Source organism: Gigantopelta aegis, chromosome 3 (genome assembly GCF_016097555.1).
Source record: "Gigantopelta aegis isolate Gae_Host chromosome 3, Gae_host_genome, whole genome shotgun sequence".
In the NCBI taxonomy this organism is placed as follows: domain Eukaryota; kingdom Metazoa; phylum Mollusca; class Gastropoda; order Neomphalida; family Peltospiridae; genus Gigantopelta; species Gigantopelta aegis.
This window is the reverse complement of record NC_054701.1, coordinates 15,441,501-15,458,040: the sequence shown is the minus strand read 5'-3', so window position 1 is coordinate 15,458,040 and position 16,540 is coordinate 15,441,501. Positions and strand designations below refer to the sequence as shown.

At 36.0% G+C, this 16,540-nt stretch overlaps 1 protein-coding gene across 2 annotated transcripts in view; it reads left to right on the top strand.

Annotated features, from left to right (window-relative positions):
* The window catches only part of LOC121367572 (GATA-binding factor 2-like), a 51,186-nt gene that overhangs the window by 21,616 nt on the left and 13,030 nt on the right, over positions 1–16,540 (top strand). For both annotated transcript variants that reach the window (XM_041491837.1, XM_041491838.1), the window contains exon 5: positions 16,239–16,364. In XM_041491837.1, the coding sequence (XP_041347771.1) occupies positions 16,239–16,364 (126 nt within the window). The remainder of the gene's footprint in view (positions 1–16,238; positions 16,365–16,540) is intronic.

Here is a 16,540-nt window from a genome sequence, read left to right as displayed (position 1 = left end):
CTGTGTTTGTTGATGGGGTGGGTGGGACGCGTACCGCCTTATTCATGTGTGTTACCCACGCAACAAGCGTGCATGCGCACATGTATTGTTTACACAAGCCGACACGTGCACTCGTGGTCAGTGACACTGGCAGAGAAAATACTCTTTACTCAATTATTAATGTCGATCTACGTTACGTTGACATAGTATATCTAGTTTTACGCAGAGGTTATACTGGTGTAAGATCATAACATTTTAGATCATCGAAAATACGTTATGGACGAAAACATAAGTGAAATTGTCAGTAAATATGAGCACTGATTCGAATAAATTCAAAATGTATCTCTTCAAAAACATGTTAAGGACGAAATTTTAAATTTAGCTGAAATTATCAGTAGATATAAATTCTTTCTTTTTTTTAATTAACAACTATCTACTGCTTCAAATACCTTTTGCCGCAAAATAAAGTGTAAATAAAGAAATATGTGTATTTGTATAGTACGTGTACAACTGCTGCCACTATTACTACACATTTTACTACTACTACTGCTGCTGCTGCTGTTGCTACTAGTACTACTACTAGTACTACTACCACTACTACTACTACTACTGCTACTGGTGGTGGTGGTGGTGGTGGTAGTGTATTAGTAGTAGTAGTAGTAGTAGTAGTAGTAGTAGTAGTAAGGTACACAGTAAGAACTCTATACCGAAAGGACTAAACACTGTCTAGAAATCCATCAAAGAGAATACTACACAATACAAAATTTACTTGTACAATTGTGAGGGTTCCTCTACTTTATATTAAAATCATATTTTATTTCATTCATTGAACACACTGAACAATAACAGTTGACCGACTCTGGCTATAAATGTTTACTGATCACATAATGAGAGCGTAATGCTCACTAATAAAACGAGATACGTGAATAAATTGAATTAAGACGAGGACTCCATTTGTGTGTTTGCGTTTAGCCGGGGGTATTTGTCCGATACGACTGTAGGCGCCTGTGGATGCGATACTTGGTCCTTCTCCCCTGTGACGAGGCCCCACTAATGCAGACGTTGTGAAATCCAATTCGAGCGCATTTGTTCGCGCATTCTTCTTATGTTACAACGAAAACAAACCACCCAGAGCTCCCGTCTTTTCTTCACCGTGCTCGAGTTAGCCCAACAAGAAAGGTGCATTTCGTGTCCATTGATCGCCGTTTTTCTCAAATGTCCCGTCTTTTGCTCCCAATCACACGATTTTACGTTCGCGCCGTCTTGCGGGGGTTAGCGGTTTATAAACATTGTTTAGTGATGGTAATCTACAACACACCAGCCTCGCGAATGTCTATTATAGGGTTTACATTTCACTAATCACATTTCACTTTTTTCTGTTTTAAATTCAAACCAAATCTAGAGTTGGTATTGTTTGTTCAAGCTTTTGAGGTACTGCATTTCGTTTATTACTGTTGACACTGAAGTGCTCTAGCACACTTTGACAATAAATGCCCTAAAATTAATTTTAAAATTAATTTATTACACCAGTAATAAGGAATGTCAATACATAATAATTATACCTAAAATATTTTGGTTTTTTTTTAGTTATGTTTATTATGGGAGGAAAAGACGATTTTAAGAAACGAAAAACAAATGTAGCGGGTTTCCTCTCGGAAACTATAATAAATAAAGAAATATAATAATCAACATAATAGACTGATTGAAAACATATTTAATGCGTATAATGTATAGATATATGATACATGAAATATAATACTAAAAGTATTTCGATAACAAAAAATTATTTCCAGAAACACACTAACAAACGACGGACAACTTAATATTTTTTAAAGAAAGCCGTGAAATAATTTATATATTATACTTCTTAAAACATTTTACGATAACTAAGTTTAGCCTAAACAGAATAGTCGGCAAAGTTAGCATATATAACGTTAGTATCTACAGTGTATAGTTATTAAAGAGACTACTTTAAGATGTTTATGTTGATATAATGCGCGACATCGAAATCGCAACACTACAGGAAATGGTTTTCAGTTAAATAACACGAATCTGACACAATAATAATAATAATAATAATAATAATATAATAATAAATTTCGCTCTAATTATACTGAACTCGATACATGAGATATAACTTTATTTTAATTTATAACTTTTTCTTTACCATATACTATCTTGATATGGTTGTCATTGTAACAAAAATGGTCCTTGAAAATTGTCCTATTTTTTCTTTTCTTTTTCTTAACCAAAAGTGCACACAAACATGCATATATATTTGGTTCATAAAGTATTTGTTATTCAAAATATATTCTAATTATACTTTTTTATCTATAATAACTCTGACGAAAATTGCAGCCATAACAATGTCGTGCAGTACATCTAGCATTGTAACAAACGACCTTCAAGTAAAAGTGTAACCGGTACAGGAAGCCGGAAGTAAGATGCGGACAATTGAGTATTAAGTATGTCTATATACTAATGTGTACACGCGCTGACGTGATCGAGGGGTTTGTTTTCTTAACATTGTTATCTTCGAAAATACGTCATATTTTCCGGTCTTTATTATTTGGCCTCATTTATGGCTTTAATTGACAAAAACTCAACTTTTCCACTCCATTGTCTTGTTAGTTTGATGATTCATTCAGAATTGAGCTGAAAGATTTTATTGCATGTAACATACATACAAAAGGATTGGTTATAGATTGTCCAACTTAAGAGGCCCTTTCCTAAATATGAATATTGTTATGTAGGCAATTGCAATAGTTTTCAAAGAAAACAGTTTTAATTAACTGCAAGAAATTATTAAAGTAGATAATAAATAAATAAATAAATAAATAAGTAAGTAAGTAAATAAAAAAGAAGACTGTTTATTGTTGTGAAATGAGGTCTGTCTCATAAATTGGAAAAATCGAAATTGATATTTTCACGATAACTATTGCATAGCTGAAAATATTTTTACATAGCTTGAAATATAAGTTAATATTTCCATAGCTTTCATTATATAACTTGAAATATAAGTGACTATTTATTACATAACTGAACATATAAGTTGATATACTGATAAGCGACTGTTTATTATAGGACTACAAAAATACTGTAATATGTTCGCTAGTGATTTATCTCTTTATTATATAAATGTAAATACGAGTCTTGAGAGGTTATACATGTTAAACAGCTTTTAGTTCAAGAATGTAGGGTCCGCTAGTGTCCACCTGTCCACTAGTGTAACAATGAACACAAGCGGTTGCAATGTTGATCGCTAGTGTAACAATATGAACACTAACGGTCGACAATGCAACCGTTAGTGTTCACAAAATTGACGTTAACACTAACTGTTGCAATGTTCACCGCTAGTGTAACAACGTGAACATTAACGGTTAACTATGTACAATGTCGACCGTTAGTGTTCACATAACTGGTTTTGATGTTGGACATTATTTTGATTTAGTCAATTTATATCAATGAAATGCGAAAGAAACATCACATCGTATTCAATATCGTAGTGCAACAAATAATTAAAAAAAAAAATTTCATTATCAAAACCTATTGTTGTACAAGAGAGAATTTAAGGTTGTTTTAGTCAATAGCCGATGATAAGATAAAAATCAATGTGCTCTAGTGGCGTCATTAAATAAAACAAACTTTACTTTTTCAAGGGTGTTTAGTAGTCCTCTACCAGCCTAACTGGAGGGGACTATAGGTTTTGTCTCCAACATCTGTCAGTCTATCCGTCAGCCTTTTCCTAGACTTTTCTTTGCAATGCGTCAAGATATTGTACCCAAGGGGGGCATGCTTGAACCTTTGGTGGACATAAGCATGGTAAAATATTGTCCTGTCCTGTCCTAAAACGCCCAGACAGCCTATCGCTGGTTTTGAACCAAGTATCTACTGATTTTGAATCCAGTTTTCTATCCAATACAAGGACAAGAATATTCAATAATTAAATTAATTAATTGCTGTTCTAATCGTTGGCGTTGTTACACTAACGGTCGATGTAGTAAAATTAGTCGACTGTGTTGACTGTTACTTAACATTTTAAATTATTACACTAGCGGTCAACATTGCAACCGCTGGTGTTCATTGTTACACTAGTGGACAGGTGAACACTAGCGGACCCTACAAAGCTGTTAATTTTCACACTAAACGAATTGTTTAGATGAACAGCCTCTGCCCACAGCTTGAGTCCGCTGTTGTAGTAAATATCACATAACGGCAAAATTAAATTGGTGAGGGTGGTGGAGGTAATAAAAAAACGTAAAATATAAAATAATCATAACTTGAAAAATGCCAAATTTATGTTTATGACAAAATATTTAAACAGGAACAATTGAGAATGATATACTTGAAATATTTCGTATGGGAATCTAGTGTGTAAGCAAAATTATCTAAACGTACGATGTTTTCAGTTGGTGTACAGTGTATTACTCTATGTAATGTTTTACACGAGATCTGTCTGTGAACATTATTATAGTATGTATATAATATGTGTATGCCTATACATTGTGTGGTTTTGGTAAATAAATAATTATAGCTCTGACAGTGATAGTGAACCTTTTTTTTATTTTTCTGAAAAAAAAATCTTTTTTTCTTGTCTTTTTTGATGATCCTAGTTACGTAATGTACTATTGCAGATTTACACAAATAGTACACTTTTCATAAATTATCAATGTTGAAAGAAAAGTAAAAAAAAACCGGAACCTACCTTCGAAAGCAGGCTGTTACAGAAATCGAAGGTATTAATTTTACTATCAGAGGCTTCCTAAAATAAACATTATATTACAATTTTCAAAACATGAGACTAACAGTTTCTGGATCATTGTTATATCTGACCTGCGTATTTGTAATAATATAAATGTATAGTGTCTTGGTTTTGTTGTCATAAAACAGATATTTTATTAATTCTACAAATATAAAATACATCCTACGCATGTTATTCTATATATATATATATATATATATATATATATATATATATATATATATATATATATATATATATATATATATAAATAGTTGAAAGTAGCGCTTTTGTCACTGGTAGTGTGTTTATTTCTGCCGCAGTGCGTCTGACAGGTTAATACATCTTTTCTAATATATGACGAAATAAAACCTCTCTGGTGCGTCGTTTATTGCGCTTTGATTATCAGAAAAACTTGGAAGCAGGCAGCAGGAACGGCCGCGTGCCACTGCTAACTGGAGCCGGCGGCGACGGCTACGAAGGTGTTGGAAGTACGAACGTATACATCAGCCAACTGTAATGGACCGCACGAGTAATCACGAAATTCACTAGTTGCGCTTTCTTTGTGCGCTAATTTACGTGGTCAAATATCGGTTTCAGGTCTAAGGAATAAATCATAGCTTTTCAGTTGGTGGTTTTGGGTTTTTTAGAGGTTTTTTTTGTGGTTGGAGCCTAATTTATGGTTAGTGAAGGTTATTTGGCCGCCGCCTTTCTCTAAGTTCACGTTAAATTAACGCGCAAGTTTATGACAGTTAGCGCCGGTTTGGCACGGAAACAGAGTGTACGTCAGAGAAAAACAATATGCACGATATTTTTGACAATTTTATATTATGATTTAGCATTCACAAAACTGGCAGCAAACAATAAGCATTAAGAGCTGTGTATTTCCCATTAGTGTGTGTTCTGGAGTGCTACATTGACTAATAAGACTTAGTTCTGAGGCCGATACTTTATCACTGAAATTCCAAACTACACGCTCATTATTGGCCGTGCCTTAATCACTAGTACTTTGCCATATGGCAATTTTGTAAGAATTTGCCACGTGGTGATCAGTATTATTTGTCACACAGAAATCACAAGCATTGACACATGGTAATCACTAGTGTTTTTTACTCAACAATCACAACAAACATTTGACACACAACAATCACCAAAATTACATCACATCAGTAATTGCCACCAGCGGTGGCACATGGCAATTGCTAGCATTTCACCCCGTGGTAATCACTGGAATTCATCTCACATCAATGGCAAGCATTTTTCAAACCTTATACCCTAGCTACTAACCGAAACTATCTGCGTATTAGTTAGTAGTAAATTGTAGACATAAATAGGAATATTGATATGTCTTAGAAACTTTGTATATCATGTAATAGTGAAAATGTTGAAGATGGAGATCATTTTGTATTAAGTTATACAGCATTTGGTACACATTTTGTATTAAGTTATGCAGCATTTGGTACACATTTTGTATTAAGTTATGCAGCATTTGGTACACATTTTGTATTAAGTTATGCAGCATTTGGTGCACATTTTGTATTAAGTTATGCAGCATTTGGTACACATTTTGTATTAAGTTATGCAGCATTTGGTACACATTTTGTATTAAGTTATGCAGCATTTGGTACACATTTTGTATTAAGTTATACAGCATTTGGTACACATTTTATATTAAGTTACACAGCATTTGGTACACATTTTATATTAAGTTATGCAGCATTTGGTACACATTTTATATTAAGTTATGCAGCATTTGTATTTTGCATTAGTAAACGATGTTCTAAGATGGGGTGAGAGACTACAGCTTTAAGTGTTGTGTTTTTCCTCCAGAATTTCAAAGCGCGTACTGCGTTGTTCGATTACGACTGCTTATGTCTAAGATCTTCTTTATCGAGGCGTCATCTGAAACACGATCTGTTGTGTCTGGTCTGGCCAACACAGAACTGTAAACAAACCGACATTATCGTTTAGAAAACAGCATTTGGTACACATTTTATATTAAGTTATGCAGCATTTGGTACACATTTTGTATTAAATTATACAGCATTTGGTACACATTTTGTATTAAGTTATACAATATTTGGTACACATTTTTATTAAGTCATACAACATTTACTGGTATTATTGAGTTGAGACCGTCCATGGTTAAATTATTTAATTAATTAATTTTATTAATATAACAACACTTTCCAATTTGGGAATTTAAGCACATTTTATTATTAATTTTACCACTGAATAATAAATTACCACGCCATTCATTTATATATTTATATGTTCTACAAGTCACAAATGTGTCACAATTGTATATCATTGTTATATACGAGTGTACCAACAAGCTATTGTGTTCACGGTAATAACGAATCGATTGAATTGTGCTGCCTGGCGTTAATCACCGTCCCTGACAATACGTGTATTACTAACGACCTAGGCGTATCATCTCCAACAATCGGATCACACTAAGCACGAGTAGTCACAACCCACCAAGCGCATCATACCACGACGTGCGGTTTGCAGACCACATATAGTACGTGCTGCACACGTATACGTACTGTGTCCGTTTTGGTTGGTATTCTTGTCTGTGCTGTGTCTGTAGTCATGCTGGCTTTGGCGAAAAAAACTGATTCTGATTTTAATTAATTGGTTGATTGCTCATGGAATATTTTTATATACGAAATTTCTTCTGTTTTATTCTACTTTTAGGATAGATGAGTGTATGCGTGCGTACGTCCATGTGTATGTGCGTGTATGTATATATTTATATATTGTATGTATTGATGTATGAAATATCTATATATATATATTGTATATATTGGTGTATGAAGTATGAAGCTCTCTCTCTCTCTCTCTCTCTCTCTCTCTCTCTCTCTCTCTCTCTCTCTCTGTGTGTGTGTGTGTGTGTGTGTGTGTGTGTGTGTGTGTGTGTGCATACATGCATGCTTGTAAAAGTGTGTGTGTGTGAAGTATGTCATACGTTTTTTTTCACTTGACATCTACTACTATTATCCCGATCTCACCCCACTCCACACCACTCCACTCCACACCACCCCACTCCACTTCACCCCCACTCTCCCGAAGTCATAGCAATTATGAAAAACACTGACAAAATTCACTTAGTATGAATTTGATTTTTTTGCCTACAATGTTAACTAACAACTCATTATATTTACTGAGGAGTTATCATAAAAATCGATGGGAATCTCTTTACATCAGCCATTTTCACAATTATAGGTTCAGCGTGCAATCGACTTAATGAAATTGACATATTGTTTACCAGTTGGTAATAGCTGCACTCCAGCCTCGCACGACGCGCTTCGCTGCACACAACCGACATATTCCATCCTAGCTTCTGACGTTGACTTAATTATGCGGCAGTGTTATGGAAAAAATCAGTTTGTCGTCTAACATACATTTCATGCATTATTTTCTTCACTACATTTTACAATCTTCGGTTCCTACTTATTGAATTATTTGGTCGGTATACTAGAGTATATACATTCTTACTGATGGAGGTTTCGTATGTACGGTAACGTATTTAAAAAAAAAAATCGGATTTTTTTGTTTTGCTTCTTCTTCCTCTTCTTCTTCCTCTTCTTAAATAAATAAATAGAAGGAAGGGAAGGAAGGAAGGAACAAGGAAGGGAGGATGGAAAATCTAAATACTAGTAACTCAATAAAAAACAAACAATAAATAATTAGATATCTAGATAGATAGATGAATAAATATATGATTTTAATAAATGAATTAATTTATTATTAATTTTTTTTAAATTAAAATTAATTAATTAAAATAAATAAATAAATAATGTACCAATTTTGTACCTAAGATGCGAAATCGGTTTACCTGTACATCAAACATCTCAGTTACGCGTTTTATCGGTCCACACCTGTATTAACAGCTTAAATGTAACTTCGTTTAATTTTTAATCATGTCACATCGATATTTAACCAACCTCGAACATGACATCATTTACATATCTCAGTTATTTATTAATCGTTAATGGTGTCCATGTCGATCGATTTTTTTATTTTTTTATTTTTATTATATATTTTTTTTTTTTGTGCTTGGTTTGTTTTCGGTTTTATCTAGTCCGTTACCTTCCGGATATACTAGTATGTACGTTACGGACGCTCGATGCAGCGTGTAAGTGTAACCGTTACTTACCGAGCATGACAGTGCAGTGTGGTCCTTCGTCGACATATTGATTGGCCATTATTAGCAGTGTTCATGGCCTATTTAAACATAATAATGAAAACTGTTGAATTATATATAAATAGCTAATAAATACAGAGCGGTTTTGTTTTGCAACAACTTAAAATTGTAAATACACGAGAAAAAACAAACAAATGGCTTTTTAAAAATAAATTAAGAATTAATTTTAATGAAAACATAATTATTTATTATAAAAAGTCGAATACATAATTTTTATTTCTTATTTATTTTGAAACAGGTGATTTCCTCTTTTCATTTTCATTTTAAATTGTCATTCTCAACAACTTAATATTCTTTTTTATATTCTACTAAATAGGTGTTGAATTTGTTTCATTTTACTTCTACTAAACTTTATTTGTCAATACCGCTTACAATAATATGATTACTTATTTTGTATAATTATTGTTATGTAAATTATTAATATTATTAAATAATATTAACGTTTACTTCTTACGTGTTAAATAATGAATCATTTTAATTTAGTAATAAATATATTAGCGAACGTTTTACGTTAATTAAAGCTGGATTAATCAACAAAGATAGACCATCCACATTATTGTTTTTTTCAGTGACAAGTTATTCTTTGATTTCCTTTAGACGCAGTCTTTAATTTAAAATATATAGAATGTATTAATTCGCCATATATATTTGCGGAACGCTTTCTCCACAGTTTTTTGTCAAAAAAGTAATAATAATTTTAAAAAATAAAAATGAAATAAAATAAAATTTAAAATGTCATAGAAAACATGGAGATTTTTCACTGTCAAGTCAGTTGACCTTCTACATTAATAGAGAAAAGGCTCGAGTTTATTAAAACTGGTGTTGTGTTTGTATTTTACATTAGTAAACGATGTTCTAAGATGGGGTGAGAGACTACAGCTTTAAGTGTTGTGTTTTTCCTCCAGAATTTCAAAGCGCGTACTGCGTTGTTCGATTACGACTGCTTATGTCTAAGATCTTCTTTATCGAGGCGTCATCTGAAACGCGATCTGTTGTGTCTGGTCTGGCCAACACAGAACTGTAAACAAACCGACATTATCGTTTAGAAAACAGCGTTCGATAGGGCCCGTGGTATTGAACAGTTATGGAGGTAGAACTAGCTAGTCTAAAAGGTTGGATGTAGATGGTGGGTGGGGTGGGGGGGGGGGGGGCTTCAGAAAAAAATCAAACAATAGCAACATATTTTTTTCTTCTAAAGTTAGACAAAGAAGGAACTTTTAACCTAAAAAGGGACTGCGCGGCGGGTTGGAATGGAAATGAAATGCAGTGTCCAGCTGCCTCTGGTCAGTCTGGTGTTTGTCCACGTCCTCCTCTAACAGTGAGAAACGTTTGGCGACACAATCAGGTTTTCCGTATTACCTTTCACCGCTGTCAATACATTTTCAAATTAGTTTTCTCCACACCTTCGTTAATACGTTGTGCCGCATGTGTGTAGGTGTGCCATTCATTCGCACTTCATTTCAACTTATTTTCGTGTTTATATCCAATAAAGGTTCAAACACGCTGTCCTGGACACACACCTCAGCTAGCTGGACTGTCTGTCCAGGACAGTGGGTTACTTGTTAGTTTGTTAGTGGTTAGTGAGAGAGAAGATGATGTAGTGGCCTTACACCTACCCACTGAGCCCTTAAAAACTCGCTCTGGGTTGGACCCGGTACCGGGCTGCGAACCCTGTAGTCCGATGGCTTAACCACGACACCACCGAGGCCGTTTTCATTCGCACGTATCGCCAACGGGTGTTGTTGTTGTTGTTGTTGATGACGTCGCATTGACTGCTTTTGATTGTATTGCTGATAGAGCAACCCTGGCATTAAACCACGGCAATCGGCAATGCTGTAGAGCCAGCCGCCGTGTTTTCAAATTTCTGCGTCATTTAGTTTGCCGTATACCTTTCAATTTTTACTTTTCTTAATATAATACTAACACAATTTAATTAAACTCTTCTCTTACACATTACCCGCAAAACTGCCGAGGAAAATTCCGTGGAGACTATTTTTACACGGCATATATTTTTGCCGTAGCCAGGATTGGATATAACTACTAGAACTTCTTTTACTTTTGCTCTATCCCTGTTAATACTTGTCTTAACATCCAGTATTTACTTAACATCCAGCATTTACTTAACATCCAGCATTTACTTAACATCCAGTATTTACTTAAAATCCAGTATTTACTGAAAGTTAATTTATCTTTATTTTAGTAAGCATCGGTCTTCTAAATTGTTGTTTCATATATTAACTTTAAATCATATTCTAACAACCTGTACACTATTTTCCACATGATCTAGAGTGTGTAGAGTTTTAACATTTCATAATCTTTAAATTAACTAGCTCATCGTACCAATAATATTCAAATGTTTAAAAGGTCAAGCTACTACATACAAGTATTTCAAAGGGAGAGGAAGTATCCTTAGAGGAAGAGGTTTAGATATTGGTTTATATCACTACATTGGACATGCCATTTTCTTCTGCATTAGAAATGCAACTTTTCCTTCCTTGTCAATATTCCTGCATGATGGGTGTTTGCTAGAGCCTTTTCTTTATTAATAGATATTGGGGCTAATATTGCCGGGGAATAGCTTAGTTTAAACACACCTAATCTCCCCTTCGATCTATGATTAATTTTGAATTTGGCTTTAGCCGCGAAGAGTTGTTAGAGCTGCTTATTAACTGTATTACTGTAAATAAACATGAATTTTATTTGCAATGTATGATAATAAATGGCTGTGATTAGCAGTAAATATATGCTTGGGATTAGCAATATGTGGTAATATATGGCTGTAATTTGCAGTGTAATAATACATGGCTGTGATTAGCATTGTAATGATACATGTCTGTGATTAGCAGTAAATATATTACTGTGCTTAACAGTGTGGTAATACATGCCTGTGATTAGCAGTGTATAATAATACATGTCTGTGATTAGCAGTGTATAATAATACATGCCTGTGATTAGCAGTGTATAATAATGCATGTCTGTGATTAGCAGTGTATAATAATACATGTCTGTGATTAGCAGTGTATAATAATACATGGCTGTTATTAGCAGTGTATAATAATACATGGCTGTTATTAGCAGTGTATAATAATACATGGCTGTTATTAGCAGTTTATAATAATACATGGCCTTGTATACATACATACATGGTTGTGATTGGCAGTGTATCATGCAATATGGCTGTGTTTAGCAGTTTGCAATGATACGTGGCTGTGATTAGCAGTAAATATATGACTGTGATTAGCAGTATTATTAATGTATGATAATACATGGCTGTGAACAACAGCGACGTGCATGTTGGCGATGTCGTCGCATTGACGTTTTGTTCACGTGCGTGATCTTTTGTCCATTGCCCGTGAAATCTGATTCCGCACCACACTGGGAGATTAAAAGTCACTTGAAGCAGGTGAAAATACCATTAAATGTCCCTAAATTGCTGAATAAATATGTCTGCCGTTGGGAATTGGCCCTGCGCCTTTCAAGTCATTATTCGCAGATGTCTGTTGCGGTGCATTTCGTTTGGCGCTTGCACGTGAGTTCCGCTTAAATTCAGTTCGCTGGTTTTGTCTATCGAAGTACTTAGCGTTATTGCCGGGGCGGGGTCTACAACAAAACGGGTGAAACCCTTTCTGTTTGCTTTGGTGTGCATTTTCAAACATCATATACCCGCTTTCCAGCCTTTCATTGTAAGAGTCATGTTTGACCATCAATTTATAGTGCCGAAACGCGTCGGCTTTAAGCCGCGGTTCGGGACTTTGAGGTTGCGCTGTGGAGATCCGGCCTGTGTAAACAGAAGTCTTAAACAGATTTACTACACGACGCCGTCCCCGTGCCGCCCATCGACTTGACACCACCAGGCTTACGGAGTCGGAGGGATCGTGTGAGGCACTGGGATGGGGACCACACCAATGTTAAAACCATGAATATCGGGCAACAAACAGAGTGCTTAATTCTCGCTGCACAGTTCTGGTCTGGTTTCAAACTTCACAGTTGTAGTTTTTTCCTCGTTTTTTATTTCTTCGAGTGCTCGCCTGTCACCCGTTGTTATGAGACGAAACACACACGCACCGTTCGTCCGTCTGTCGTATTGTTTGTGTCTGTTTCCTATATACCCACGTGTGTCAATATGCCTGTGTTGTGTGTGTGGTCTGTGCGTGTATCTCTGTGTTGTGTGTGTGTGTGTGTGTGTGTGTGTGTGCGTGCATGTATGTGTGTTGTTTTAATGTGCGTGTGTGTGTGTGTGTGCGTGCGTGCGTGCATTTGCACATGTGAGTTTATGTAAGATATCTTCTTGACTAAAGCAATGTGGCGGCACTATAAAAACAAATTGCGTCAACTTTCCCCATCTTAATATTGAACGCATTATTTTCTGCCTGGCCGGTTTACTGTGATTTCCAGATGACTTTATCCACTTCCCAGACCAAGCGGTGACGTGTCTCTCTTTCACGTCACTCGTGGAAAATTGTCAATATTATAGCAAATAAAAAAGGCCCACTCCGGCAATCACGCCGACGACAAGGTCACTTCACTTCTAGGTAAAAGAACGTTACCTGCACGTTATCGTTCAGCACTGTTTCATCTCGCCGCCTCTCTGTGGAAAAACATTATATTATGTAGTTAAAACTGAATTCTATTTTTTTTCAAAATTGAACACTATGTGTTTCGTTTTTCATAATTATGCCAGCGCTCTACTTCCTTCCACGCTCGGCGTCACGCTCAAGTGGTTTGTGGCAATCAATGTGTGTAATATTAGGTTTCCTCCACACACTAGGAAAAGGTTGGTTTTTTATTTGTCATCAAGCAATCAATATAATGACATTTACGCATAGACTCCGTGTACAGGCGACAGAGTGGCACCACGTGGCGTCGTGTTGTTGTCCGTCCGTCTTGTAGTCTTGTAGTCCGTCCGTCTTGTAGACTGTTCGTCTTGTAGTCTGCCCGTCTTGTAGTCCGTCCGTCTTGTAGACTGTTCGTTTTGTAGTCCGTCCGTCTTGTAGTCTGCCCGTCTTGTAGTCTGTCCGTTTTGTAGTCTGCCCGTCTTGTAGTATGTCCGTCTTGTAGTCTGTCCGTTTTGTAGCCTGTCCGTGCAGGTGACGGACATATTAGTGTTTTAATAGTCCGTGCATCAGTCCAGGCAAATGTGATAATGTTGGTTTGTTATGTATCTGTCAAGGTTACATTTAAGTGCAATGGTGCAGTAATCCCTATTCAAGAAAATGGTGGATATAGGCATGTTAATAAAATTACATAAATTGTAGTTGGAATTGTATCTTGATATATACCGTAACATAATACACACACACACACACACACTCACAGACACACACACGCACATACACGCACACGCACATACATACATACACACGCACGCACACATACATACACACACACGCAAACACATGTATACATATGTGTGTGTGCGCGCGCGCGCGAGTGCGTACGTATGTACGTACGTACGTAAACATTGTTTAAAATGTATGCATTAATTCTGTTTTACCATGTAGCTAAATGATTTGAGTCACAAATGCATAGCATCATGGTTGAATGACAAATATGTTTGTATATAAATTAATGAATGAATGAATAATGTTTAACGACACCCAAGCACACAAAATTACACATAGGCTATTAGGTGTCAGAAAAGGTAAATATATGGAACTAATATTTATACAATTATGTAAAACCACAGTGTTTTATATAAAAGTACTGTGTCAGTTTATGCTTATAATACACAGTTATTATTTCTTTTTCCCCCATTTTTTTGTTTGTTTGTTTGTTAAACGTAATACATTCAGCATATGCAGTGAAGCCATGATAGGGATGTGCAGGTGTGTACTCAAGGGCGGGGTTCTGTGGGTGCGAATTTATGTGGAGGTACTGGAAGATATAATATGATGGGCGGCATGGTATTTATGTAACATACTGCCATATAAACAGTGTTGGCATATATAAATAAACATTCAATGTATGTTAGCGTATTTTAAAAAAAGAAAGAAAAAGAAAAACATTAAAAAAATATATAATAAAAAAACATTGGGGCGCACGCTTCCTAGAATAATTCTTGCTCCGCCCCTGCGGTGTGGCACCTGTGAGTGAGAGTAATATGTGCTGTTTGTCGACTCTGTTGTCGGTTGTGTTTATGAAAGGGATGCGACAGCTTGCCAGCACTAGGTGTGACTCTCCCGACATGTGGGGTGATCACTACCTGTTATGGCTGCTGCAGAATGGCGCAGTCTCGGCGCACGTGCTCTAACGGTAATAAAACGGGCAAATTGGCTACCACATACCGCTGAACGAATCGTTTTTCAAACACAATCACTTGTCTACTGGCTCTATTTGGTGAATCGACACTTGCGCAGTTCGTCATAATGTGTCCTCCCCTGCTGGGTGGATCCATCCTTGCGACGGCAGGTCGTGCACGTGTTGCAAGAGCTAGTTGTCAGGAATACTTCATCTGTAAACAATAAAGGTGCTGAGAGTAAAGTCTGCCTCGTGTTCAGACACTGTCACAGCGAGCGAACTACATGACCGGTCCCCGATGTCGTCATTTTAAAAAAAAAATTAAGTGAAGCGAATAAACCAGTTTAGCGAACGTTTTTCGGCTGAACTCGTTCCTGGTTTCCATAAAGCCTGTAACACGTCTCAGAGTGACGCAGATCGTGTCAGAGTGACGCAGATCGTCACAGTCGCATATTGTGGAGGACAGATCCATCACAGATCTAACGCAGACGTCTACGACCGTGTTTCCATTAAACTGTGTTCCGTCTGTGCCTAATTAGTCTGTCATCATCGGTCGGCGATCTTCTAAACGTTTTAACTACAAATACTTTATTTTCAACAGTTTTTTGTTGGTTTCTTTGTTGTTTGTTTTTGATTTGTTTTGAAAGAAATATTAGAAACGTGGATGAATAATAATTGCTTTGAATAATAGAGTGACGTAACTAAAATATATGCACCGGTTTTGGTGTCGTTGTAATGTCACACTGTGACATGTGTCTGATTTTTGTGTCAGATTCACATAAAATTTATTTATTTATTTATTTTTGGCTCGTATGGTCTACGAAAAAATTAATTAATGTTTAACGATATCCCTGCACAAACATACATCAGCTATTGGGTGTCAAACAATGTTTTTAAAAAAATACATGAATTTAAAAGATCCCTTACACTGTTTTCGTACAAATAGCCGATGTAATTGGGTTTCCTCTCTCACACTAAACAGTAACAGTACTAGTAGTACATTTACATATTGCTTTTGTTTTGTTTGTGGGTTTTATGTGTGGGTTTTTTCAAAGATTTTTTTTTTTCCAGTCAGCAGCACGTCGGGCAGGCACGAGTTGCGCCAACTGTGGCACGTCAACGACAACGTTGTGGCGGCGTAACGCCAACGGGGACCCAGTCTGCAACGCGTGTGGTCTCTACTACAAACTACACAACGTAAGTAACACTGTTTTATATATGAGTAATAGTTTATCAGTTAGTTGTGTCTAATGGGGCCGTGCCCAGCCTGAAATAACTAGGAACAGGGCAGTTAAAACAAAGAATAAGGGGAGGCGAAACTAAGAATGATGGCACTTTAAAATAAGGTATTCTTCTTCTAAAACACACACGCA